General features: G+C 36.4%; 1 protein-coding gene across 7 annotated transcripts in view; it reads left to right on the top strand.

Moving 5' to 3' along the window:
* The window catches only part of RGS7 (regulator of G protein signaling 7), a 252,466-nt gene that overhangs the window by 137,619 nt on the left and 88,095 nt on the right, over window positions 1-26,752 (top strand). For all 7 annotated transcript variants that reach the window (XM_054822275.1, XM_054822269.1, XM_054822271.1 and 4 more), the window contains one exon: window positions 11,381-11,431. Coding sequence is in view for 6 of the 7 variants with exons in the window: in XM_054822269.1 (XP_054678244.1) it covers window positions 11,381-11,431 (51 nt within the window). In the remaining variant the exon portion in view is untranslated. The remainder of the gene's footprint in view (window positions 1-11,380; window positions 11,432-26,752) is intronic.

Here is a 26,752-nt window from a genome sequence, read left to right as displayed (position 1 = left end):
GAATTTCAATTGTCAGCACAACTTACATTTCAATGCATCTTTGGGAATTATCCTTAAGAACAAATAGATTTTGCCTTTATTGTGACAAAGTACTAGAAGTGCATATGTAAAGAACTACCATGAGAAGAACCACGAGATTTTTATTTCTTTGAGAGCAGACCCAGTCATATCCGCTTCAGACAGTTGTGCAGCACAATTATTGACATTTAGAATAAATTAATTCAGAATCTCTGAATAGCGATGAAAGACTGCAAATGAAAAATATGCTCAATTTGGTGGAAGTATCGAGTTGGAGCAAAGATCAGTTTTATTTCTAACACAGTTCATTCCATGCAGTATGATGTGATTTTTATTATCCCAAGCAATTGAGCATAATAAAGTCTTGAAACAATCCCATATTTTGGTAAAAGCTGAATGGGATTACATTTTCAGTCAGACTAATGCTCCAAAGTATAGGTACTTACAATTTGAATAACTTCATTTCTTTTCCTTTTTGCAAATGTAGCCCTGCAGCAGATCTTTGAAGTGTAAACTCTGAGACATAGCAGTATTAAAATAATCATGGATCTGGAGGAAATAGCACAAAAACATCCAGCACATCTTAATCAAAAATAGAAATTCATTTGAACTTTCTGTGGTCTATTGAATATTAAAACATTTTGTATTTCAAATAGAAAAAAAAAAAAAAAAAAAGCCTTGAGTGAAGTTCTGATCGTAGTCAATGACATTTCTGGTGTAACACTTGAATATTAGGATTAAGGATGAAAGTTTCTATGCAGCTTCAGCAAACTTTTTGGTATCTTATATTTTATATTTATTGCTATTAGCCTACAAATAGCTGGTCTGTGCTAGAAGCCATGGAATAGTGGGACCTATGTGTTAAAAAATAAAAGCCCTAAAAGACCCAGATGACTACTTTAGCCAAACAAAGTATTTTTATTTTGCAGTTCTTGGCATTTTGTCATGAAATTCGTCTTTTGGGGCTGTTATAGCCTGTGCCCCCATGTTGGGTGGTACTCTGAAGATAAGTATTTTGTGCAACTGCATGTTGTAGAATTTCTTTTATTGAGGTGAGGTTTCCTATTGGAGATGCTTCTGTAGCTGTGAGAATGGCTGGCTAATGAGCAAATTCTTGGGGAACTTCTGGGTTCTTTATATCCAATCCCACAACTTTTATCAGGAGTTTCTGCAGAGCATCAGATTATATTGTTGTACTTAGAATCACTAAATCTTTCTGAAGGCTGTGTTTTAGTCAAAGTAACTAAATTAAACATCTTTGGTTAATCTGGAAATCTGTGATGATCAAAAGGGTTTTTTTGGACATCAGTTTTCAGAGTCTTAAGCGTAGAGAACAGTAAGAGCATGAGTCACTGAAAGAGTGTTTTGAAATAGCAACGGTGGAAAAACCCATTTTCAAACCAGCTGTATAAATTAACTATTATTGTGTAGGAATGCTTTGTGAGGAAGGAAGCACATTGACATTGTTGCTGGGCAAATGTCAAAACGGTAAGTCACTGTGTCTCCACTGACTTTCTTCCTGGAGTTACAAGTCAAATCATCTATCATTTATATATTTATTCCTGTTATCCCTGAATTAGGACTTCAGGATTTTCCCCTGTGAAAGTCCTCTGTGAATGTGTAGTGCCTAGCAAAAATTGCATTGCTGCCTCACTTCCTTCCATTGCCATCTGTGTGTGGGTGTTTTTGGGGGGCAGTATGGCAAGAATTAGAAGAACCATTTTGGAAGGAAAATATCGTATTTCTTAGAGATATTGAAGTGGAAATATAAAAAAAAATACAGAATTGCCTGAAGCAATAACGTAGTGAAGACTTTCACAAAGCCTTTTTGTTGAACTTAGAGGATGTTTGTTTTTACACACTATTTTCAAACCGCTGATATAAAAAAAATAAGAAAGTAAAACTGTTTATTGTGGCAGAGATAATCTCAGGTAGCTTTTACTGTGTTGCAAAGATTATCAAAGTGCAACTTGCAGACAGTTACTGACGTGTACGAGAGAAAGAACACATTTGACTAACAATGATATGCAATTTTGTAAAAACTAAGGGGGCAGAAGCTGCAGTATGCGATCACAGTGCTACAGAAAGTTGATAAAGTTGCTTTGGATAGTGTCACCTCTACTTTGATGAATATTTTTTTCTAGCTTGGCTTTCTTTTCAAGACATTGTAATTGTGAAATTACAGAAAGATTATAAGTAATATCTCCAGCTAGGTATAGTGTATATTTATATGCATTCTTAAAAAAAATCCAAAATTAAATAATCTGGGTTTATATTTTAAGCAGTATAAACTGAAGTAATTGAGATTTATGCAAATCATAAAATTAGATGACTTTACAATTTCTGCATGGTCACCTACTATAGTTAAGTATAAAATTATTTACAGTGGTTGCTCCTATCCGCAAACACTGCATGAAATAATGTAGTCTGTTGCCCTCTGGCTCTGCCCTGACACCGTTTCCACTTGGCAGCCCTTTAGCTCTGTGGTCTCATCTGTCCATGTTCCCCTGGAATACTTCGCATATGGTCTCAGTATAGTCCTAGCACAAGCTTACTATTTTTACTTCTCTGGAGGAAGAAAGCCATTCAAATGACCTAGGAAATGCCTTCATTTAGAAATTTCAGTCACTGCTGAATTATTGTAAAAGGCTCTGTTTCAGTAATTGCATACAAATACATAGGATAAAGGAAAAAACCCCTATGCCTTGGTGATGCTTTCACCTGAGGAGCCCTCCATCATGAAACTAACAATAGATTGTTCTTATATTAACCTGAAACTTGCTTGTTCATGAAGAAAGAAGACTTAGGAGGTGATCAGTGAAATGTTAGTGAAACATCTAGCAGACTTAAAAAGAAAACCAGATGAACTAGTTATGGTAAATAGCAAGTCTGTCCCTCAAAAATGTGTTGTCAGTTTTCCTAAAGTAATTTTGGATGAATTTTCAGAGTGAGAGTTCAAGATAGTTAGGCAACAACGATGTTATTGTTGCCCATTTACATGGTATTTCAGGAACCAGAGGACAAACTTGGGATGGGAGTCACATATCTGTTTCTTTCTCGGCTTTTCTTGAGGGAGACTACTCTCGCATAGGTACACTGTTGTGTACTGCACCAGGATGCACTTGCCAATGCTGTTCTACTTTCCATAATCCAGCTTTCACTGCAGTAGGGAGGGTACTCCAGGTGCCGAAGTAACCACATGGGTGTCCTTCAGGGTAGCAGACAATTTATTTTCTCCTGTTATCTCCGAAACTATTTAACACAATAGTGTTACAACTCCAGCAAAAGGAATTAAAAGGGGCCCTGAGCAGAATGCCTAAAGACTGAGGTGGAGACACTCAGGTTCAAATGCCTGAAACTGCTTGTGTCTGAGCAGAAATTTGGACTAAGTTGCCTCGTGCTTTAAAGAATATAATCAGCAGGCAGTAGAGACTCTTCCACATGGAGATTCTCATTCTTTGTATAAAGAAATTGCATCCTACTAAGAGAGATGGAAAAATTGTTCTTTAGGCTGGCGGCTAGGCACTCACACAGTGGGGCATCGATATTGCAGAACAGAATCATTGCCTATTGATTTGCGCAGTACACACTAGTGATGGGAAGAGCATGGACACAGTTATGCTCAGCGTTCACAGGGTTCCAGGTCTCCAATTGGAGGTGGATCCAAAACTGTTTGGAGGATGGGATTTAGCTCGGGAGTTCCCAAAGGTAATGAGGGAAGGCAAACATGACGAGATGCTGAATTCTTGTGCTATTTCTCTCCTAATAATACCCAAATGTGTTTGCATGTGTTTGAAGGATGAAGAGAGGAATTGATTGAGAGGAGAAGGATGGGTCATAGTGATGAGGAAAACTGAAAGTCACTTCACTTCTAATCTTACCATTATTTAAGATTTCTGATGAACACGAAATCAAGTAGGTCTCACTGATAAGACTCCTGGGCTCCTTGCTCATCTCAGATTTTAGAAGTTTTGTTTGGAGAATACATACAGTGTTTAAAAATGAAGTGGGTTTCATTTGTTTTTCTTTTCCTATTTGGACATGAAGATTTTTCATAAGTGAAATTTCTTCAGGGCGACCCTATAGTGTTCAGAATTCTACTTATATTTCCTGGGTTTTTTCCCCACAAATACTTTTTACGCAGAAGAAGTAAGATTTTGTTATCAGGGGAATGTACAAAATAGTCTTTTCTTTACCCATGTCACCTGAATGCTGATATTTTATTATAGTCAAACAAGATCACATGGCTTTACATCATTTTGAAGAAAAGCATAAAAATTCCTTTACAACAGAAAGGCTGTGCTGGGTTTTCATACCACTTAGTTTTTCCAAACAGCACCACTTTTGTCTTGCAAATGTTTATCATGAAACAACGTTCTTCAGCAAGATGCTAAACTCTAGTGCTTATTATAACAGCCTTGGGATTACTGGGGTCCCATCTGTGGTTACTGGTATATTGCCAATTATGCACAGCTAGTGTCATCTGTAAAACAGTCACTTGTGGCTGTTGAAGAGATCTAAGTAGAGGATGTCTTTGGGAGAGACATGTTGCCGGAATGAAGCAGCAGTTCCTTTTGCTGGGAAAGACAGAGGCCTGTGTGGATTGGGACTTTTAGGGTAAAGAGTGGGCACAGATACACAGCTGTGATTAATTACCATTTAGTCTTTATGAACTGGATTTATATTCTGAAACTTGGTTATGAGACAGAATTTACATTACTGGAATTTGTTGGTCAGCACTGTTGAGTGACTTCATGTAGGTATGGAAGTGGAAGAGATTTTTCACATCCTGTTTTAGTTCTTTCACAATATAAAAGTAGCTGAATTTTCCTCTCTGAAGCAGAGATTCAGTAATTTAACAATTTCAAGCAACACGTTGTTCTTCACAGGGTTATGCTAGCCAGAAGTACGGATCCTTTCTGCCCTGCTAGGCTTGAGTATTTTTGAGAATTGATTACAGGGTAGAATGAAAGTGTCCAACTCAAAAGCAGTAGGATGATTCACTTGAGGGTTTTATTTCTGCAAATTCCTGTGTCCATCTTCACTTATAAAAAAGTATATTGCATTGTATATTGTTTTAAAACTAGAAAACTGTAATTATTTTCATGCTTGAGTAGTTTCATTAAAATGTCATATTCTCTGTACAGTTAGTATTATTCAGATGGGATTTTTAAATCTACAAGTGGGTATAATCTTCCTTGAGGTAAGGGGACTCAAACAAATGTGCGGTCCACCTCCAATTACAATAAGTCAGAAGAGTAAGTTTATGTATTTGTTTTCATCAATAATTTTGAAAAAGGGCAGAAATAAGTGTGTGAAAGTTGATATGCAAATTTCCTTAATCAAACTGCATTTTGATCAATGATGTCTTTCTTTTAAAAGTCAACTCATTTAAATAGTAAAATTTGGTAGGTTAAATACGTAAATGCAATCAGCAATGTGTTCAAATTATCACAGCTTCAGCTCTGTTGCCACTCATGGTAAACAATTATACCAGATTAGGTCTATACATTTATTTTACATTAATCCAGAAGAATAGGGAAAAGAAAGAGACAACTGTTAAATAAAAATACAAGGTGTAAAGCATTTAAATTAGTATGAAACAAATCAAATTTAGTTACACAGCTTCTTTGCATCATTTTCCTTATCTCCCCTTTTTACCATGTAAACATTTGTTACAAGCTTACTTCTGAAACTAAGAACTGGGCAATCAAAGTACCTCTGAATACATTTTTTGTTAGACTGAAATCCAATGCCATTTAGTACTGATCAGAGCCATAATATATGGGGAAATAACTCCTTGTTCCTTCAAGCACTACTGCAACCCCAGCCTCAGAGAGAAGTCCCCACACCGTTCTTTCACCTTTCTACACAGCACTATCAAGTGATGCAAACCTTCTCTTTGCTCAGCTAAATAGACATAGGGAGAAAATAAGCTGAATAATACCGCACGGATCCAAATACTGTTTTCCATAAGTATACCAAAAGATAACATAGCCTTTTCTTTTCTTCCCTCTGCCCTTCTGACCTGAAATACGTGGTACTTGATTTCTTTCAGATGCATGCGTGCACAATTCATACACAAACTGTGCTTCTCAGAGAAAGAAAAGAAATTGTAAAATACTGGTACAGATATAAGAGAGTGACAACATATGTTATGGCTTGTGACTGTGAAAACTTCAGGGAGAATGCAGATCGTCTTGTGCCATTCACTGGTGAGAGTCCTTTCTCACAGAGTCGAACTCCCCAGTAGAGAGCAATTTTTGTCAGAAAACAGCTAGTGCTGAGAACCGGATAGGCCACCAGCCTTTACAATCTCCCTGCTCATTTGGTCTAGTTTCTGTGTTTCCAATATCTGAATCAGTGGTGAGAAATGAAATTGCACTTTATATTTTTTTCAGACACTTGTGACCAAGGATTTTGAAGTGTGTATCAGTAACTAAACTGAATTTTCTGATGTGTTGCCATGAAGTAGTGTGATAGAACAATGGTGTTGAAGACGGAAGTCAAAATGACACAATTCCCTTCTCTCCCAAAGAAAATGAAACAATGGAAATGCAGTGCTCTTTCCTTAGTAATTTAGTAACAGTCTTGTTGTCTTAAATTTAGAAACTGGTGGTTTCTAGAGTAATGTTTATTAAGTTTTCCCTACTGTGAGTTGCCCTGCACAAAATTCTCCAGGTTCTCAAGACTGGGTGGTGGTGAAGCACTGAAGGTGACCCAGCCGACCAAGGGGCTCCCTTGGCGGAGCTCCCGGATCATCTGTTGCTGCTTTTCAGCAAACAAGCGCGCGCCCAACAGACCCGGCTTCCCAGCTTTCACAGTGTGGGACAAACATTGCAATGGTTATGTTGCTCTTGAAGATTCAGGTGGCAAAAGTCTTGATGGAGATAGAGTAATTGTTTACTGGATTGTCAACAGCAAAACTCTGTCTCTTGGTATCAGTAATGCAGGGGAGCGTCCTGTGTCCCTGTTTCTCTTCATCATCTGTAAATATTCTGAGGTCTACAAGTAAAAACAGTAATAGATTTTAGTTATTAAACCCATATATTAGCAGTAAAAGACTGTTTTTTGCAATGTTGACTCTGTCTCCTTGTGAAATGAGAAATCATTAAGTTTTTCAGTAGACTCGTTTGTGATTCTGATTAAAATATACTTTCTTGCAACTTGAATCTTCTTCAGCTAAATATATTTTTGAATTTTTAAAAAGACAGAGCATTTTGAATTTTGATTTTCTTTTGCAGAACTACTATCATGTATTTTTGTTATCAGATCAAGGCTTACATGGCTCATTGCATCTATGCATAGCAAAAAACCAGATCTATAATTCCGGTGAAATTTTCTATAGTTCAGAATCAACATCTTTTTGAAATGCACTCTGTAAAGACTTGTTTAAAATAAGTGTTATTTTCTTGAAAGCTAGCCTTAGCATTGCCCTTGCCTTTATGACTTTGACTTGGAAATTAGCATTGCAGAGTTCAGAGATCACACTTTCCTCAAAAATATTTTCCTAAGGTGCCATGACAGCTTCAACAATTGCTATTTTTGGAGCATTTCATTTTAAATTAATCACTTGTGGAGTTTTCAGCAAGTGCATTTTACAAAGAACACACTTCAGTCTTTTTTGTTTGTATATGAATGTAGACGTATTTTTGCCTTTTTCTTTAAAGAAGTTGAAAGTCTCATATTTTTGGACTTGAGTAAGATCTTGTGAATTTTATTGCATTTATCTGGATAGGTGCTGGCATTTAAGGAATCTCACTGTTGGCCCTCAGGCTCTGAGTCTAAAAAAAACCTTTTTGGAATGTTTTCTGCTTGCACTAGCTTTAATTTATTATTACAAATGATCACTTTGCCTTGTCTGGTTCTATTTGGTATAGAAATTGGCACGACAGTTAAGAGTTCTTCTGGGATTTCAAAATTCAGTTGGCAATTTAACTTCAGTCTTCTGCACCTTACAGATCTAATAGCCAACTTGCCTTTTAGCTGCCTTCTGGAAGTGAGGCAGGGAGACCTAGCTTGAGAATCCACTTTGAAAATGTTATTACTGGGGCTTTGTTATCACACATTACCAGTGACTGGCATGATAAACAGTATACAAAACCTGAATATCTCTCTGACACGGCAAACATTTTATATTTTGAATTGCGGAGGTTTTCCTTTTCAGGAGAGTCCAATACTAAGGTAGTGGCTTCCATAAAATTTATATCATCTGACTAGCATGTCTTTTTGATAGATTTCCCCATGATAAGACAGATTCAGGTTTGAACGTTAAAGATGTTTTATCCTATAAGTATTAATTCTTGTTTACAAATAATGAAGTCTTTTTCATCCTAATTTTTGGATCATAAGTCCTGTAGTTGTGAAGTGTGGTGCATGAAAAATGACGTGAATTTACTGGTCACCAGATTTTCAAAGCTCAGACTCAAAGGAAATATTGTTTTCCTGTAAAGCATTCACCGGGTTTGCTGCCTTGTTCTTCTTGAGATAAGAAATTATAGTAATGGTTTTGCTTTTAGAAACACATTTGCCTAAGTAATAAATCTTTAAAAAGGGCACAGGAATGATTGAATGAAATAATTTTGTTTATTAGACATTAAAAGTAGCAGCTAAAAAAACACATGGCAAGCTATACAAGATAATACCTTTATTATTCTTTTTAGGACTAGAGCTGGCCACAAGATCTCCCAAAGGAATACGAACTCATAAATTTTTCACTTGTGATATGACAAATTACTTGCAAATTTGTTTTACTTGAATAGCCTTCACACTAGAAGGAGAGTGTTCATGTTAATATTTATTTGTCTGGGCTTTTGTCATTAAAGTCATGCAGCTGAAATCATCGGAGTGTTCGAATGTGATAGTTGGCTTAAACTGCTGTTCAGGCTTTCAGGTGCCAGGGGAATGGCTTCACTGCAAAATGTGAATAGAGCAGTAATGATCTTTCAGAATCAGATGATACAATTGTCAAGAAATCCCATTTTTCACTATTATTTATAATAAGCCAGAAAACAGTGCAACACATGGAGGTGAATTTTCTGATGCGTAGACGACGTACACAAATGTGATGCCAGGAACTGAGGACTGAGGAATATGGTGTGTCACTGTAGGAAAGTTTTCAAAAGAGGTAAAAAGAAGTATTTGAAGGTGAGATAAAAAGAACAGAAAATGTCTTCCCATATGGTACCTGAGAGATTTGAACAAATCCAAACTTAAGAATCAATATTCAAAAATGCCATGTTGTTTTTCTAATTACTTTTTTTTCTCTGACCTTTAAGGATTTAGGAAACTATTTAGGGCTGACTACATTCTCTAATCAGCTGACATAAAAATATAGCTAGGCTTGGAACTGTGTCATTGAAGCCTATGAAGTTTCATCTTATACTAAGCTAAAATTCTTCCTTCAGTGTCAGCCTGATCAAGTTCATATGCTTAAAAAAGGAAGAAGATGTATTTATAAAAATTCATAAAATAGAATATTATGAGGTAGGAATACCTGTCTGAAATATTTTGTACACATCCAACAGCATGCAAAGGTAAATTGCCTCGTTCAAGAAATAATTCCATGTAAATGCTATGAGAAATGGTGCCACTGGAGTTTAATATTCATGAAAATTTAGACATGTAACATAGCAATGAAAATCTCTGCTCTAGACATGGTTGTAAAATCTCCACAGTTTTCATTGCTATGTAATCAATTTAGTGATGCATACACACATGCAAAGTTATGATATAATCAAGTAGGCTTTGTAAAATACATGATAATGTTATTCCTAATAGTAATAAAATAAAATAAAAGATACAAAAGTGTATTCTTTAAAATTAAGAACTTAAGGAGAAATAAATTTTCTTCTTTATCTGAAATGCTTTTTTTAAAATATCATATTCGTTGTCTTAAGAAAACTAAAGGAAATTAGGCACTATGGAAGTAGAGGAAGAAATCTAAATATAGGGAGTGAAAGGGGAAGTATCCTCTTCATTCTAATCTTATGCATTATTGTCCATTCATGAAGTTTTATTGGTTTGATTTGTTTTACATTTGTGTGGATTGTGTAGATTTGTGTTATCTTTCTAAATTTAAGGTTTATAAAAGAATTATGTTGTTATGTCTGCTAAAAAATGGATTAGTAACTTAAATATTGGTTCTATAAGGAAGTGTTGTGTGACATTTCTCTCTATTACATTGCTTGTGTGAACTGGACGCATGATACAACCGTCATGAAACTTGGAGAACATGCACATAACACCCCCCCACACACACGTTTCAGTATATTTTCCCCTTAAGCCAATTTGGTTATTTAAAGTTGCTTAAATCATGACCGTGTTTGTCTTTTTGTCTACAGATCTGCTTCATAATTTATTGTGTAACTCATTCTCACAGTGGGTGAAGTTCAAATGTAGCTTTCAGTCTGAAAACCAAGACTGACTTTGGCTTGTGACTTAGCACATAGAGTGCAAAGTGTGATAGGAAGTGCATGGCCAAGAGAAGCAGAGGGGCTTAGGAATTAGGAGGTGGAGTTGGAAGGATACTCGGTGTGAAAGACAGCAGGGAATCTGGTATTGAAGGTGTTAAAAGGCGAGCAATAACATGGGACCTTAAAATAAGAAATGGAAATTAAATAGAAAGAAATGGATAGACAGTAAATGAAGGTATAAAGAAGAAGAAGAGAGACCGGAGTGGTAAGGAAAGAGCTTTAGCACCAGGGAGAAAAATTAATTCTGTGAAGAGCTTAGCCACAAGGCAGAGTTTGAAACATTGGTAGTACACATTTAGGTAACTGAATATACTTTTGCTGATAGCCAGCAGAATGGGTTGAAAGTCACTGCAGCAGAAGTGATAGTTAAAGATAATAAAGTCAGAAGGCAAAGTTGAACACAAACTGCAGCTCCTAAGAGGAGCTCACAGTGCCACGCATTAGTCCCAAGGAGGGTTTTAAGCCTCCAGCATGGCCTGCAGCATGTACTCCATATATCGGATAATCACAATGTGTGCTGCATTTATGTTTTCTAGCCTTCATTTGTAAACTAATTTGGAAGGTGGGGAAAACTTAACATTAACTTAATAAAGCATTTGTTTTTCTGTGTAAATGTTGCAGTAATGTATTTTTTGAAATGCAGGTTATTATCATACCCTTAATGTACTTCTATTACATTTTATGAGTCTTGGCTTAAATAAGTGAGTAGTAAAAGAAAACTATAAAAAAGAAACTGAAAAAATTAGAATGGTCTAGTTTTTTCTAGACAAACAGCAAAAAAATATAGTTCTCTTTTAAATGCTAGAACAATATTGATTGGCCTAGAGAATTGAAGAACAGGAAGAGAAAAATTATGAAGCTAAAAATGCTTATTGTTTTGTTCCTAGGTTCAGACATTGTTCAATGGTTAACGAAGAACTTATCTATAGAAGACCCAGGTAATTTCTCTTTCTTTCTTGTCTGAAAATTTTAGTTTGTCTTTTTGAATGATTGGACATGATTTTGTCTTCTGTTGCAGTGGGGGTGGCCAGGCAGCATTTGACCAGTATAATTTCAATAGCAAAATAGAGAGCATCAAACTTTAAAAACCTTTACTAAGAATCTGAGGATTTTGGTTATCCATTTTATTGCAGCAGGTACCAGGAAACAAGATGATGGTCAAGAATGAAAATGATAGCTACTTTAATCAGTAGAAAATGAGTTTAAGTTCTACTCCATGAGAAATTTACTCAGTGTCATGCTAAATAGTTTTTTAAACATGTGCTGTTTTCTTAACAGAATTTTTCAATATATAGAAAATAAATAGAATTAATAAAATACACTCTGGTACTGTTACTGAGAGCTACATTTCTATTCTTAAGTTTGGACACTTTTATAGCATCTTAAACAGAAAGTGAACTATAATTAAAATCAGCGCGGTAAGGAAGAACAGTTCATTGCTCAATCAGCTGATTTGGAATGTGGAAGTATAGCTTTGGTTCCAAACTCTGCCACAGGTTTCTTGTGTGGCCAGCAGCAAACACAGTTTGGTGCGTAACTGACATTTATTTCCCTGATTTACAGGAATCTTGTTACATGATCTGAAATTTTCCGGAAAGGAATGATTTCTAGTAGAAATGGCAGAAATAAAATATTCTGTGGAAGTTCCTATTATATTTTGTTTACGGGAAAGATAATCTTCCTTCTTTGAAGCATCATTAAAAATACTTAATTTTTCCTCTCTCCATTTCAGACTTTTGGGAATGGAATATTTATTATTTTTTTTAATTTAAAAAATGTGTTTTTCTGTCATATTAGAAATGAAAGTATGATCATTGTGGAATTCCAGAAAAAAGCAAAATCGCTGTGTTTAAAAATGTGACTTGAATGATGAGGAACATTATAATACATAATTTGATATTTGGAAGTAGCCAGTTCACAACTTACTGATATGTTGCATGAAAGAGATTGCTAATTGCTTCCAGTTTTATGTAACTTTACACAGAGTGTCATATGTTTGCTTCCTGAAGATAAAGTGAAGGTCTCAAGAGACGTATGTGTGATATTCTATTTCTCAGTTGTCAGCTAGAAAACACTCACCTGTCTATATTTATCAGAGTTTGAAAGATTACCATTCTATGTTTATTTGATATGGAAGCTTAACTTTTATTTGTCAAACCAGAACTGCAATACTGGGATAGGCTGTTATTCAGATTATCCGGTTGTTATGAAATTTGAAATAGAAGAAACCTTAAACTAAATGGAAAACATGGTGTCCTATGTTGATATCCAATTAAAATTAAACAAACACACAAACTACTAACATTTGTAACCAGAACACCACAGTAATTTAATTTATGCTGGGTTTTATCCTTTTAGATTGCATGGGTGGAAAAAACTATCCACAATGACAAAAATGTCAGTCCTAGTCCAAAGTCAGCTATCTGGAGCTGGCTGGATGCAAATCTTCAGAAAGCCAATTGCCCTAAATGCTGCCTTTTGGTAGTGCTCAAAATTGCCAGATAGCAGTGAGTCTAACAGATGGTGAGCGAGAGCTATTCACATGACAAAACTTCTGAAAATATTGTTTTGTAAAATCGGTGTGTGACTTTTTGCTCCAGTTCTAGACAAGGCAATCTAGAATTTCTAGGGAAAATCCCTAAATTTCTGTGAATTGTTGTCACCATAATTTGGATTTCCAGTATCTTCTGTCCACTTTTCACCAGTGTGTCAGGGTTTTACTATGACTGTCTCCCCCATAGGGTCCTGTTACAAAGCTCTTGTGAAGCTATGCAATTTTGAGATGCAGAAATAAATAATGCCTGTGTCTGCACCAAAAGTTATCATCTCCGTCTAATTCTAATATCAGCAACATACCTGTAAGAGCAACATAAAGTAGACCTTGGCTCACATATTTTAAGAGTATATTCTACTCTGTCCAGAAAAATTTAAGGACTATTTGCATACCTCATCTACCAGTGCTGTGAACTACTCATGAGAGCGAGGCATGCAAATTGTGAATTAAGGGGTAAGTAGACAGTTAGATTCACAGAATCATAGAACAGCCCAGGTTGGAAGGAACCTCGAAAGATCATCTACTCCAACCTTTTGTGGGAAAGGGAGCCTAGATAAAAATATCTAGCACTCTGTGCACTCGCACCTTCACCATGTCCCTGGGGAGGTTATTCCAGTGATTGATTGTTCTCAGTGTAAAAAATTTCTTTCTTATATCAAGATGAAACCTCTCCCAGTGCAACTTGTACCCATTGTCCCTTGTCCTCTCCATGTGGCTCCTTGTGAAGAGAGAGCCTCCATCCTCTTCGTAGTCACCCTTTAAGTATTGGAAAACTGTGATGAAGTCCCCCCTGAGCCTTCTGTTCTCCAGGGTGAAAACATCTAACTCCTTCAATCAACTTGTTCTTTAGTAAAACAAATAACTAGTAAGAAGGAAGTGGCACTACCATAAATTAAAAAAAAAAAAAAGTCACATTTTGCAGTGCAATTTTTTCCTTTGTGGGAATGAAGAAGGCTGCTTTATGGATAGTGGGAGAACAAAAGGCAGAAGGTCTGGCAGCAACATTTGCTTTCACTGTGTTAATAAGTGTAAAGCTATTATCTGGAAACAGCAATTTCAAGTAAAAAATAGTTACAAGTATAAATTGCCAGTCAAAGAAACTCTGCACATTTTTCATAAATGGAAAATAATTTTCTGTGGAAGATTTGAAAGAATTTGGCTTGCTGCAGTAAATCTCCGTCAAGAAAATAAACTGGAGATGATGGGTGGATTCTGCTAAATTGTACCAGATTTGAAGTTATTTCAGTGGAGCAGAGTAGAGCTTGTGCCTAGAATAGCTATGCGCAACGTACAGTTGCTGTTATATTGTTTGCTTTTCAATATGTACTTAAAAAATGTTTGTGTTTCAGCCTACAGCTCATCTGTAAAATTTTAAGGAACAGAAATCATCTGAGTTATTTTTAATGTGGAAGTTTAATTCAGTCATAAAAATAAGCCTGATCTCAACCTGAAAAGAAGCAATTAACTGAGTTTACAGAATTGTAAGGGCTTGCGGTTTGGCACTTAGACATGTGTTTGTTGAATTGACCATTACGGGGTAAGTGCTGACTCTTCACTGATGGTGCCAATTACTCTTAATGTGGAAAATCCACTCTGCTTTTCTACATTGTGTTTTTCTTTTTTAAAGTGATAATTAGTGCCGTGAAATGTACCAGACTGACCACACTAGAGACTGAAGTCTTTTTAATCCTTGGGGGAAAAAAATAGAACAAAATGGGTAGATGAGCTGATTTAAAGGTGTCAGCTGAAATTGCCAAAGGATTAATTCTGTACTTGGTTCTTGCACTGATTTCTTTTATGCCCTTTGGGCAGACACTTGATTTCCCTATTGCCTAGAATTCCTGCATGCTAATGGTAAATCATGCTGTCGTCTCTTTAAGGAGAAAACTCAGTGTCGGTTTTCAAGTATTTTCATAATGAAATGTGTGTTATTCGCAAACACGCATTTCATCCTTAAGTCAGCCCACAAAGAATTTCTATCTAGGTGGCTCAGAAAGTGTCTTTAAGAGTTGATAATATGTTTAGCCATCGTCCCCTTCTTCCTTTACAGTACTTTTACTCCTGAATGTTGCTTATTTGATTTACTCATATCTGTAAAGCCAAATGAATTTGGCTGAAAGCATTTCATTATTGGACGGCTACCCTAGCAGAGCCATAGCACTGCGGCCACCTCCAGAATGTGCTGCTTTTGCATTCAGATTGCCTTGGTCCAGCTCTTTTGGGCACTCTGTGGAAGGAGTTTGCTACTGCGCTCGGACATCAAGAATTACACTAAAGTCAAATATATATGAATAAATCAAACTTTGTAAGTTATAAAACAAGACTGTACCTTGAAATAGACACCTCCCGTGATTTTTCAGCTTCAGTTCTTGCCATTAATAGTCTTTTCATTTAACTGGTGTAGCTAATTTGTAACCGGATGCCCACCGGCAGCTGTGTAAACTGTGGTCACTGATCCAGTGCAATAAAAAGGGAGGACTCAGTAGCACAACATCTGTTTGTGTTTCTTCCACCTTTCCCTCCTTTGCTTCATAGTAAAATCTCTCTCCAGCAGCTGCTGTAGTAATAATGACCATGATAATACACAGTACTTGCTCTAAAGACTTAGAAGAAAAATATGAGGGTTTTCATTTGATTTTATGAAACCGTACTTGAAAAATTGGTCAGCTCTAAGTTATTCCTGCCCCTTTGCTCATGCATATGCAGTAAGGTAGCAGCAAAGAACAGGAGCCAGATGAGATGTTCTAAATGATTGCCATTTGGGAGACAGCACCAGACAGCTGCAAGCAAAGAGAGGTTCTTCCAGAGTTTGCTAACGGAGATAAGAGCCTCTTATGAAAAGGAAGAAAGAAGGGATTGGAAAGGTCATGCTTATGTTTGTGGTCTTTGCATTAATCAAAACTTGTGGAAGTACAGCAAGAGTAGAGTGAATCCCATTTATCAGCTTAACTAAAAAAAAAAAAAGCTGATAAAGATAATTTACATGGCCTGCACATGTACCATAACCCTCATACTAGGAACCCAGGAATGCTGAGACACTCACTTTTTTCATGTGTCTAACAGAAACTTGGGCACATTTTGTTCGATGAAGCAAACCTCATGAACCTTTGTCAAGTCTAGTGTAAATAACTTTCTTCTACTGGGTGAATTTGATCTGAGCTTGTCAGGTCCTGTAACATTTAAATGGAATAATCACTTTAATTTCAGATGAACAGAAAGTAAGTAATACTCAAATCCTGCTTGGGAATAGAAAATATCCAAATTTACAGACATTGCTTCAGTACCAATGGCATTAATGTTGTGATACTCAAGCAAAATAAAGATGTATGGGTCAGCTTTCCTTTAGTTATGTGTAGCACTCCTCCACAAGCTTACCTGTGTGTGGCAATCAGTGGGCTTCTAGCTACTGCTGCGGTTTCAGGACCGCAATAGTAAATGTTCATGTGCAGGGGTTATTTTATTTGCCCAAAGCCTTTAGATAGATTTTTTTGGAAAAGGTGACCAGAGGTCAGGATAAATCAGATTTAATGGATGTCATGTTTTTCCACTGAAGCTTTTTCCGGTTTGGTGTAATCTGTTACCCTGTGTAGACCGCATGTGTTAGGAGTCTCTCCCAAGAGCAGAGAGAGCAGCAGGGCCAGCCTGGAGTGAGCTTTCACTCTACATATGTACCCGTACTGTTTGAGCAGCCGCATTTCCATGCTGCCGCTCTTGAAGGTGATTGACGTCTTCCTAGGTTGGCCAGTTTATTTTCTTGCTTGCAGACAGGTGGTAGGCTACATCAGTGCTCGTTTCCAATTTCCTTTCAAGAAGCAGTTGTTTCTTCTGATATGTAGTGTGGCAGCTGGTTAAAAATGAACAGTTTTTTACACTTGCAGGGAAGAAATGGAGTTTGTGACTGGTAGAGATGCAAAGAGTTCATGGTATCAGCGACAAATCACTTCCTTTACATAGGCAGATATGTCAAACTATCACAATCTGTTTCATCATACTAAGCATGTCTAAATAAAATTCCTCCTCCCTGATTGCCTTAAGGTGACATTGTTTTAAAAGATACTATATAAAATAATTTATGTTTTTTCATTCTAGTAATTAATACACCATGCTTGTAGATAGCAGGATTTATGCATAATACAACATTGTAAACTCTGAAAATCCCTTTAGAAACCACTTCACAAACAGTGAAGATATTATCTTTAGATGTTTATCAATATAATAGATTATATTAGCCAGGTATAAAATAGTTGTAGTCTAGATACCTAATCCTATTTATCATTAAAGTAATTTAATAAACTTTTGAATTACTTATAAAGTATTAATGAATTGTATCTGTTTCATTTATAAATGAATGTCCATATTGGAGTAATGAGTAAAGATCACAAGTATGGAATTTGCCACCTTCTAGTATAATTTGTTCTATAATAATAAGAATGAAATGATATTACTGCTGTTGGTACGACAAAATATACATGTTCTGTAACATTGTTCCTGTGACCAACTTGTTTGCTATTGTCAATAGCATACTAATTCAAAATAGATCTCTCTTGGTTCTAACTGGGCTTTGGGCAACCTGGTCTAGTGGAGGGTGTCCCTGCCCATGGCAGAGGGGTTGGAACTAGATGATCTTTAAGGTCCCTTCCAACCCAAACCATTCTATGATTTGACTATAACTTGTGTGTCATACACGTTTCCTATATAAAACAGAACTCTATTGATGTTTCTTTACTTTTTGTTAAAAACAAACCTTCAACTGAGTTTTTAAATTTGATTTTTCTTAATACTAGTCCTGATTCCATGGTGATGTCTTTGAAGCTGTTTATTTTTAATAAGAAATAATTCATGCCCTTAATATTAAAGTCTCCACATTCTACTCAGAATTATTTTCAGTGGTAAGTGTAATGCCTTCACATGACATCCACTCCTTCCTCTGTTTTAATCGTTAAAGGTGAAATTCCAACCCTGCAGAAGGCTGGAGGTTTTCTCATTAACTCCAAAAGAAACTGGATTTAACTAGATGTCTTTTAAAATAGCATTAGTTTTAGCATGGCCTTTAAGGTCTATCTCGGGCTAAAATCCAAAAGCTAGTTTAGAAAAAGTGTCTGATACCCAGTTAGATATTAAAAATTGAAATAAACCGACAATCAACATTTTCTTTAGAATTCAGTAGGCAGCATGGGCTTTATTTCACTGAGGTCTTTGGCGGTCTTATTGAGTGAAGAGTAAGAAAGAAGTACTGAATAGAATACAAAATACTGATTAGAAAAATAAGTCTGAAGAAGCCTAGTCAGATAAAAAGTTAATACTAGAACTATTACCAGATCCAGATAATAGAAGCTGAACAATTGGTAAGCGTTACTTTCAAGTAATTTAACTAGAAAGAACTTCGGATACTCTGTTGCACCAACTGAAGGAATGTATTTCATCCTTTCTGTCACAGAACAAATTAGGCTATAAGAAATATAAATTATACAATTGAAATCTTTACCCATGAAGTTACCTCAAAGTAGACAACTTCATCATAAAACTAGATATAAGATGAGCTACTAAAAGCTGATACTGGCTTCTCCTCAAGGATTTATAAAGTCTGGAAAGCTTTATAATCAGTTTTTAGAATTGGATCCCAAATTGGGCAATTTTTGTTCCTTCATTTTCACTGAAAATTCTCTGTATTGTTCTACCAAGGAACTGTTCCTAAACTAGGTATGTCCTTCCAGGTGTTGTACCAATCTCTTTTCCTTGATACCATTGCTCAGAATATGGAACCAATATCTCAGCATAAGGCAAATGTATATAAGGCCAATATTAACTTCCTACTGATGCATCAGATTTTCAAAATAACACATTTTGGATACCAAATCCTGCCGATTGAAAAATATTATGTTCCCCATCTTGTCTGCTTGCGTTGTAACTCTCCAGGCTAGTAGCTGCCACTTTTTGATTATTCAGCATGGTCAGAGACTATTATGTTACTGTCTTTGTTAATAACAAAAAACCATACATTTATTGACTTAACTTAGCTAAGGACAAAAGTACAACTGAAGAATCATAGAAAACATATGCTCTTTTAGGGAGAACTCTGATAACTTTTAGAAATAAGCTCATTAATTAATTGCATAAATTAAATTATAATGCGCTTCCTAATAAAATATTTGATCTCATTTTTGCTAAAGGAATTTTACTAGGAATTTTTGTGCTTTTCTTACTGTTTGACACCCTCCTTCTGAACCTTTGGGATTGTACCAAGTTTTTGCCATTTAAGAGGAAGAACATTTACTAATTCCCAATTCATGCTGGCATAATTAATTAAAAGCAGATAAATAATTGTCTAGAGACTTCATTAGCTTTCTGCTTCCTTGTTTCCCAGAGAACTGTGTTATATAGTAAAGGAAAGTGCAAGTAGGTGGAAGTGAGATTTTAAATCTGGACAACATAATTGAATAAAAGCAGCTGAAATCCCATTTCTTCTTGCCAACAGCTGCTGCAGCTATTTATAGTCAAGTAAACAATTTATATATTTTTTTATATTTACATGTCGTATGTAGTATTTGATGACTGGAAGGTTAATGTAAGGCCTTTTCTTGATTTTGTTACTAATTGACCTTAAGAGGGTTTTCCGTTTTCCTATAGCATATGTGGAGAAATACTCCTGTCCACACAGGAGCATAGTAACGGTTTGGGATTAATTGAACTGCTGGGTGCTCTAGTTTACTACACAAAGGACATTGCTTCCTATTTCATCTTGGACAGATTAATATTTCCTAGGTGCTCTCATTTTTCAATATTCCCTTCTCTTTTTTCCTCTCCTCTCTCCTCTTTTTTATCTCTATGGCTCGTTCCCCAGTTTTACTGCATAGAATATCCTCTGGTTCTCATTTGTTTACAGCTGCTGTTTGGATCTAATTCACATGTTCTTCTCCATTCAGATCTTCAGTTGTCCTTCTAATATTTCTCCTTTCTTCTAATTTCATTGATTGCATTCAGTCACCTACTCAAATTTCAAAAATTTTCAGGATTTTCACTGTTTGTGTGGCAGGGTGGGTGACAAGAGCCATGTCTACTGTGGTTTTGTAGCTGCAAGACCTCATTTGGCTTTGAAACACTTGGATCCACAACGTATAAAATATCTAGTGACAATAGAATCTAATTTTTATAGGTGTTAAAAAATTACTGTTCTCACTAAAGTTGAAGCTCAAATTAATTAAAAAGAAATCCAAACCATAAAAAGGTATGGAGAAATTATAATAAATAATTTACACTTGCTTTTTAAAGTTTGCTTCTTAATTACTGTCTACTTTAAGGTAATACCTTAGATAAACTGGAAAAAAACCCTCTTGATAGCTTTTAAGCTTATTAGAAAGGTTACAAAGAATATTTGCATCTTGAAATTGTGGAATTATTTAATCTTCAAATGTAATCACTAGCATGAAATAAAGAAAAAAATATCATAAGCAACTACTATATCATAGTAACTGTGGGATAAATAAAGTTTAAATGTTTTGGTTAAGATCTTTCAGAGGAATAATAAATGGTTGGTTTTTTTCTTCATTACATAAGTGAAAACTTATTTCTTGAGGTAGCTTCATATATTTGTCACCTAATTTGAGGAACTTTGGGATGGGGATTTGCAGTTGCACAGCTAAGCCTGACATGAATTGTAGTAATAGTAACCACCACTATAACTGCAGAATAAAATTAAATGTACAGACAACTATCTAGAGAGTTTCAACTGTAAATTCCCAAGGGTTTAAAGTTCATTTTAATCTGAAGCAGATGAAAACTTACGCCTGCAAGAAACAGAAGTGATTCAACTATCCACAGTAACTTTTACCATAGTAATAGTAATAGATGGCTGACTTAGAATAAATTAAAAGTGAAAAAGTGTATTTAAGTTTCTGCACAGTACATTTAGAAGATATTCTGACATGCTAAAACTATGTCCAGGAAGAGCAATTAAGCAATAAGTATATTGTGATTTCAGATTTGATATTAAAAGAGACTCTACGCACTGAGGACATTTAAGCATGACAGTGGTTAGTTGTAGTTTTGGGGGTTTTTAATTAGCAAGCCAAAAATCTTCAGTACAGCAAGAAAAAACATAGATAGCAATGCAAATTAGTTTATATCCAATGCATGCTCCAAAATAGTAGCAATTAAGTGCATTTTGTACAACCTCAGTAAGAATATAAGACAGACAGAGCTGCAGTCAGACCATCTGGACCATGAGCTGTTTCTGGCAGTGGTAAGTCACAAAGGCTTAGGAAGAGACTTGCACCGTAGGAGAAAGGTGGTGTAGTGGTCCCTTGCTTTGTCTGTCCAGCTCCTGACAATCTGAACCTTAGGGAATACTCTGACCTGCAGGTGTTTCCAGTTCCTTGTTTAATAGTTCCTGAATGACCTTTCTTCCATTGCTTTTACAACACCCCGTGACAATATGTAACACAAGTTGATCAAGTATTATAGATGAATTTTTTTTTTTGTTTTGAAGGGTCTGCTTGATAATCACAGTGGTTGACTCCAAGTTCTTGGGTTCTGAAAAGTAGCAAATTGTTATTCCTCATTCATTCACCTTCTCTTGGCTAGTCACGGCTTTATAGACTGCTATAATGGCTCTCTCCCAAGGTCTGCTTTCTGATTTGTGATATATCTTGTTGTATGGAAGCCTTCATAGATGTCTTACAATTCTTATCCTCCTTCCTGTGTTTTTTAATATATATATATATATATATTTAGTTTGAGACTAAATGACTATATATATATATATATATATATAATTTGAGATTAAATAACCAGAACTCTGCTCAGAATTTATGATGTGGGTGTGCTATGCTGTATACTACCAATGTCTTCTGGTTTGTTTTCTATTTCTTTCCTAATAATTCATTGTGTTCTGTTTGAGATTTGACCGAACATTTTCACATAATCATATACAGGAATTGTAGTTTTCTTGAGCAGCAGCAGCTAACTTGCAGTTACTGGGCATGTGAACTTGTGGAGGGAGGGTTCGTATTCGAAATGTTTAGCATTTATCAAAATTCAATTCCATCTGCTGTTGTATTGTCTAGTGAATAGTACCCTGAAGTCCTTCCACATCTCCTCACAACGCACTTTTTACTTACCTCAGTAATGATACACTTTCAGCAAGTTTTGTTAGATCATCAGTCATACACTTCTGTAGGTAATTTAGGATGATACGGCACAGTTCAGGATCTACTAAACACAGCCACAGTGGTTATCCCCCTTTGGTGTGATAACTGATCTATTGTGCAGGACCTTTGTTCCCCTCTTTCTACCTACTGCTTTTTCCATGACTTTCTATCCCAGATCTGCTCAATTCCTTTGGAAAACATTTGGGGGAAACATGCCAAGAGCCCTCTGGAAATCCAAGATAATATGTTAACCAGATTTTCATGACTTTATATGTTCACTAATTTCAAATAGGAACACTCACAAAGTTGTGAGACATTGCATTCCCCAACAAAAGTAGTGTTGAGTCTTCCTTTACTGTCACATTTATCTTTATTTTCATTCATTCTTTTTTATAGTTCCTATTATGTTATCTGTATGGGCATCTGTTGTATTCATCTTTTTTTTCCCCAGGTTTCCCCTGGATATCTTTCTAAAAACTGAGGACACATTTTCCAGCTTTTTTTCCTTTAGCACTGAGGGTGATTTAAATGATAAATTGCACACTATGGCTAACAGTTCAGCAATTTGATATTTGACTTGCCTTAAAACACAGAGTGACCATTACATTGACCCAGCTAGATGCTTTTGTTGATTTTTTCAATTTATTTATAAGCCTTTGATAGCTTTTGCTGCTGGTGGTGTCATCACTGCTATCTCTTCCTTCAATATTTAGATTTTGCCACTAGAGAAGAAATAGGTCATTCACTGAGACCTCTCTTTTTGTGTGTGGGGGCGGGGGGGGGGAAGCCCTTGTGCAAGAGTTTTCATTGAGCTATTTTTGCTAGTTCATATCTCTCAGTATTTCTCTATTTTTACTAGAGTTTGTCTGGCTGAACCGACAGTTCTCTGCAATTATCTGTATAAATCCTGTGCAATGGGGGAGAAGTTCGTTGGGGGGGGCAGGGGGGAGCTATGACAATAGGAACATCTGATGGCATAAAATGGAGTTTTGCAACATCTGGAAAGTTTACTGTCTCATCCTTCATTTTTATGTGGACGGTTAAATATATTTTTCTTGCCAGTCAAAGAAATGAACTATAAATAATGGATGATATCTCAAAGTGATCCTGTTTGTAATAAGTACCTGGGTTTTTTGTGTATATATATATCCCAGATAACTGTATCTGATCACATGGGGAATCACATTCCTATGTTATTCTCTGGAAAGCTACCCACACGCTCTTTGTTGTTACCTGAGGTATTTTTCCCTGGTACGTGTCTCAATGACACCAATTTACTTATAAATCTTTTAACTCCTGCTGGACTTTAAAAGCACAGCATCCTTCCCATAGAAAGAAATACATTATTTTCAGCATTTTATGCGCTCGGTTTGCTGGAGATATGAAAATTGTTATAAAGATAATTGTATTCTTCTTTACTGTATTGAGTGCAGTGAAAGAGGCACTTATTTTTCTAGCTGCTGCATGTTCGTTGTGTTATCTGAACTGCCTGGTCATAAGTGGGTGTTCTGTGATTATGATAGCAATGCATGACAATGATACAATATTAATGGTTGATGTAGAAGCAATTGATATCAAAACATACTTAGAGACTAAAAAAGTGTCATGATTCATCTTAACCAGCAGAAATCATAGCAAGAGTTTTTAGTGGTACCTATTGCTTACCCTCACCCAACTTCAGAAACTCCCCATTAGCTGACATCCCTCTGATTCAACAATATTATCTTCTGTAGTTCCTTCAGGAGCAAAAATTTTGTGCACTGAAAAAGCCCACACCCACTCTTGCTATTTCCTGGCCACAAATCCAAGTGGTGCATCAACCACACCAGTTATTCACATGCCCTGGATCTGCTGAGCCTTAAACACAGGTCTCCTCCTTTGAAATCCCACCCCAGACATACACCTGGCTGTGGCAGCGCCTGCTGGTCATATTTTTGGAGTGCACTGTCATAACTCCTCCTGTGCCTCTGATGTCCAACCACAGCTGACTGAGAGGAAAGTTGGTGGGTGGCTAGCCGTGCCTTGCCTTGAGCGTGACAAAGAAAGGGAGAAGCAGTGACACTGTGCTGTGGCCAGGGAAGCATGTCATCATACAGGGCACCATGGTGGAAAATACATTTCCTGGCTGACACTCGCTTGCAAAAATTCTTGGGTGTCATGTGCCATGAAGAATATATCACATTCTCCCCCACGGAATGTTTGCAGCCAAACAATTTGATCACGCATTTGCAGACCCAGCCACTGGAGAAGAAAGTAGGCAGATCTGGTGTACTAGCTGCAACTGGCAAGCAGTATACAAGTAAAGCTGAAATAAGAGCATAATAATGCTATTACTGAGTAGAAGTAGTCTGCATCCAATATTTTGGGTCTTCCATGGATGCTTGAAATTGTGGAACAACATTTCATCTGAGAGAATTTTCAAAAGTATAGTATTTGCAGTAATTTTTTTTGGTAATTTTTTTAATTTTGTCTTTAGCAGGTTTGCTTGAAAGGGTGCAGATATGACTTTATATATTAGCACAGAGTTTCACACTGGAAGGGGGAATGAGTGAAGTGTTAGGAAATATCTTATGAAGACAAGTTCAGACTGTCATTAGGGAAAACAAGACACACAAGTTTTGATTTTCTGTATTTTGCCCTGAAGAAGCATGGGAATCAAAGCTCAGACTAAAAAGTTGCAGTTTCAGAGGAAGTGCCAGTGGGAAAAACAGGAACCCCATGCTTCAAAGGAATCTGGATTTCATCCTTCTATCATCTCAGTTTAAAGAGACAAGAGATCTCAGTAACAAAATAGTAAAAAGCCTGTGATTTCTGCAAAATTGAAAATAGAAAAATTCAAGAGTAGTAATAGTGAAAATAGAAGAAAAATTTTATAAATGCTGACTTGGGTTTGTGGGTACGGAACTAAATTCCACCATTGGAAGGCCTGATTGCCAGTGTGATATTGGTAGGTACTTTAAAAAAAAAAATGAGGAGAGACATGATAGGGAAACTAAAAGCAATTTGAAACATATTCAGGCCACTTTTCATCACTGCGTGCTGAATGAACTGGTTATCCAGTGACCAAATTGTGCTGTGTTCTGTTTTCCCTGGTAGTTAAATCTACTTGATGCTTGCAGCTTGTATGGATTTTTTCCACCCTGCGTAGCTGCACATTTCCACCAGTATGCCAAACAAACACCGCAAACAAATATTTCAGAGGTGAAGTTATAGCACTGCTCAATGCCAGCACCTCACTCCCCATTTGTCTGCCTCAGGAGACTTCAAGGTGCAACTCCTTTGGTTTTTTTTTTTTTTTTTTTTGGTCAAGACAAAAGCTATGGTGCTCACCTCCAGTTATTAGATTTCAAAGTCTCAGAGGTCTGCCTTTTGAGATACAATTTTATTAAGAGAATAAAAGCCAAGATCTAGTTAGTGTGTGAACCAGCTGAAATCCAGTGGGAAACAATCACATAAAACATTTAACAGACAATGCTTTAAAAGATTTCAAGAGGAGGGTTTGTGTATTGCCAGAAGGGAAATGCAACTTCTCTTTCAAGGACTCACTTTTTTTTTTCTTCCCATTTGAGAACTCCTTTCTTCCTTTTTTTTTTTTTGTTTTGTTTTGTTTTTGTTTTCTTCTCCTGTGAGTGAAGAAGGGTCTCTTCCTTTGTCTTTTTTCTTTCAAGAAACCGTAGGTCAGCTTCCCCTTTCATTCAGTCTTTCATGGTGGCATGACTTTTGTTGATCTTGTCTGGATAAAATCTTTTCCAGGGTTGTGTCAGACAGTTAGGTCAGTCCCAATTCACCCACATCCTGTGAGCACATAAGGCAAGACTAGTAACGTGTCCCCAGTTTGCTGGATGTTTTTGTGAACAAAGTAGTCGATGTTTCAGGTATACATCATTGTCTCTAGACTTGGGATATATCTATAAGTGACACCCTGTGACAGAGATCAGCTCAGACTGTAAGGGTGGACATTAGCGGCAGATGAGGATTCATGGCACATCTGTGGCAGGTTTTCCCCCTTACCTGCTGAGCGATGTTCCTACGGATGTCTCTGGCCTGCTGATGGCATCAGCAGCCACTGCCTAGCACACGGCGCAAGCAAAATCCTACCTATTTAGGTAAGCTGTGGTGGTGACAGATAACTCAGTTGTGCTGGGTATCTTGGAATCAAGCATAAATTTCATTTTAACTGTGTTTGGGTAAATAGCGCCTCTTCATTCACTAACTAACCTTACCTGAAATGACTCTGAGTGCTGCTCCCTTTGCAAATTCAATCCTTCATATGGACAAAAGAGAGAGGTTTATAGTGACGTGGGTGTTCAAGAACTTTTCTAGCTGTTTTATTTTCCCCTATTTAACTGCCATAGTCAGGCCCAAAGAGTGAGTCTCTCCCACGCTTTGTGTGAGCGTGAGAACCAGGTTGTATTTTATTACTTTAACTTAAAGTTAATCCTTTGCAGCTTGTGTTCACACTGGCAATGAAATGACAGCAGGAGTGAGGTGAAAGTAAGTGATAATGTCTTGGCATTCGACACTTAAAAAGAATGTGTGCTTGTGAAGTTCTGACTCAT

The sequence above is a fragment of the Grus americana genome, chromosome 3 (assembly GCF_028858705.1).
Source record: "Grus americana isolate bGruAme1 chromosome 3, bGruAme1.mat, whole genome shotgun sequence".
In the NCBI taxonomy this organism is placed as follows: domain Eukaryota; kingdom Metazoa; phylum Chordata; class Aves; order Gruiformes; family Gruidae; genus Grus; species Grus americana.
This window is presented reverse-complemented; position numbering and strand designations above follow the sequence as displayed.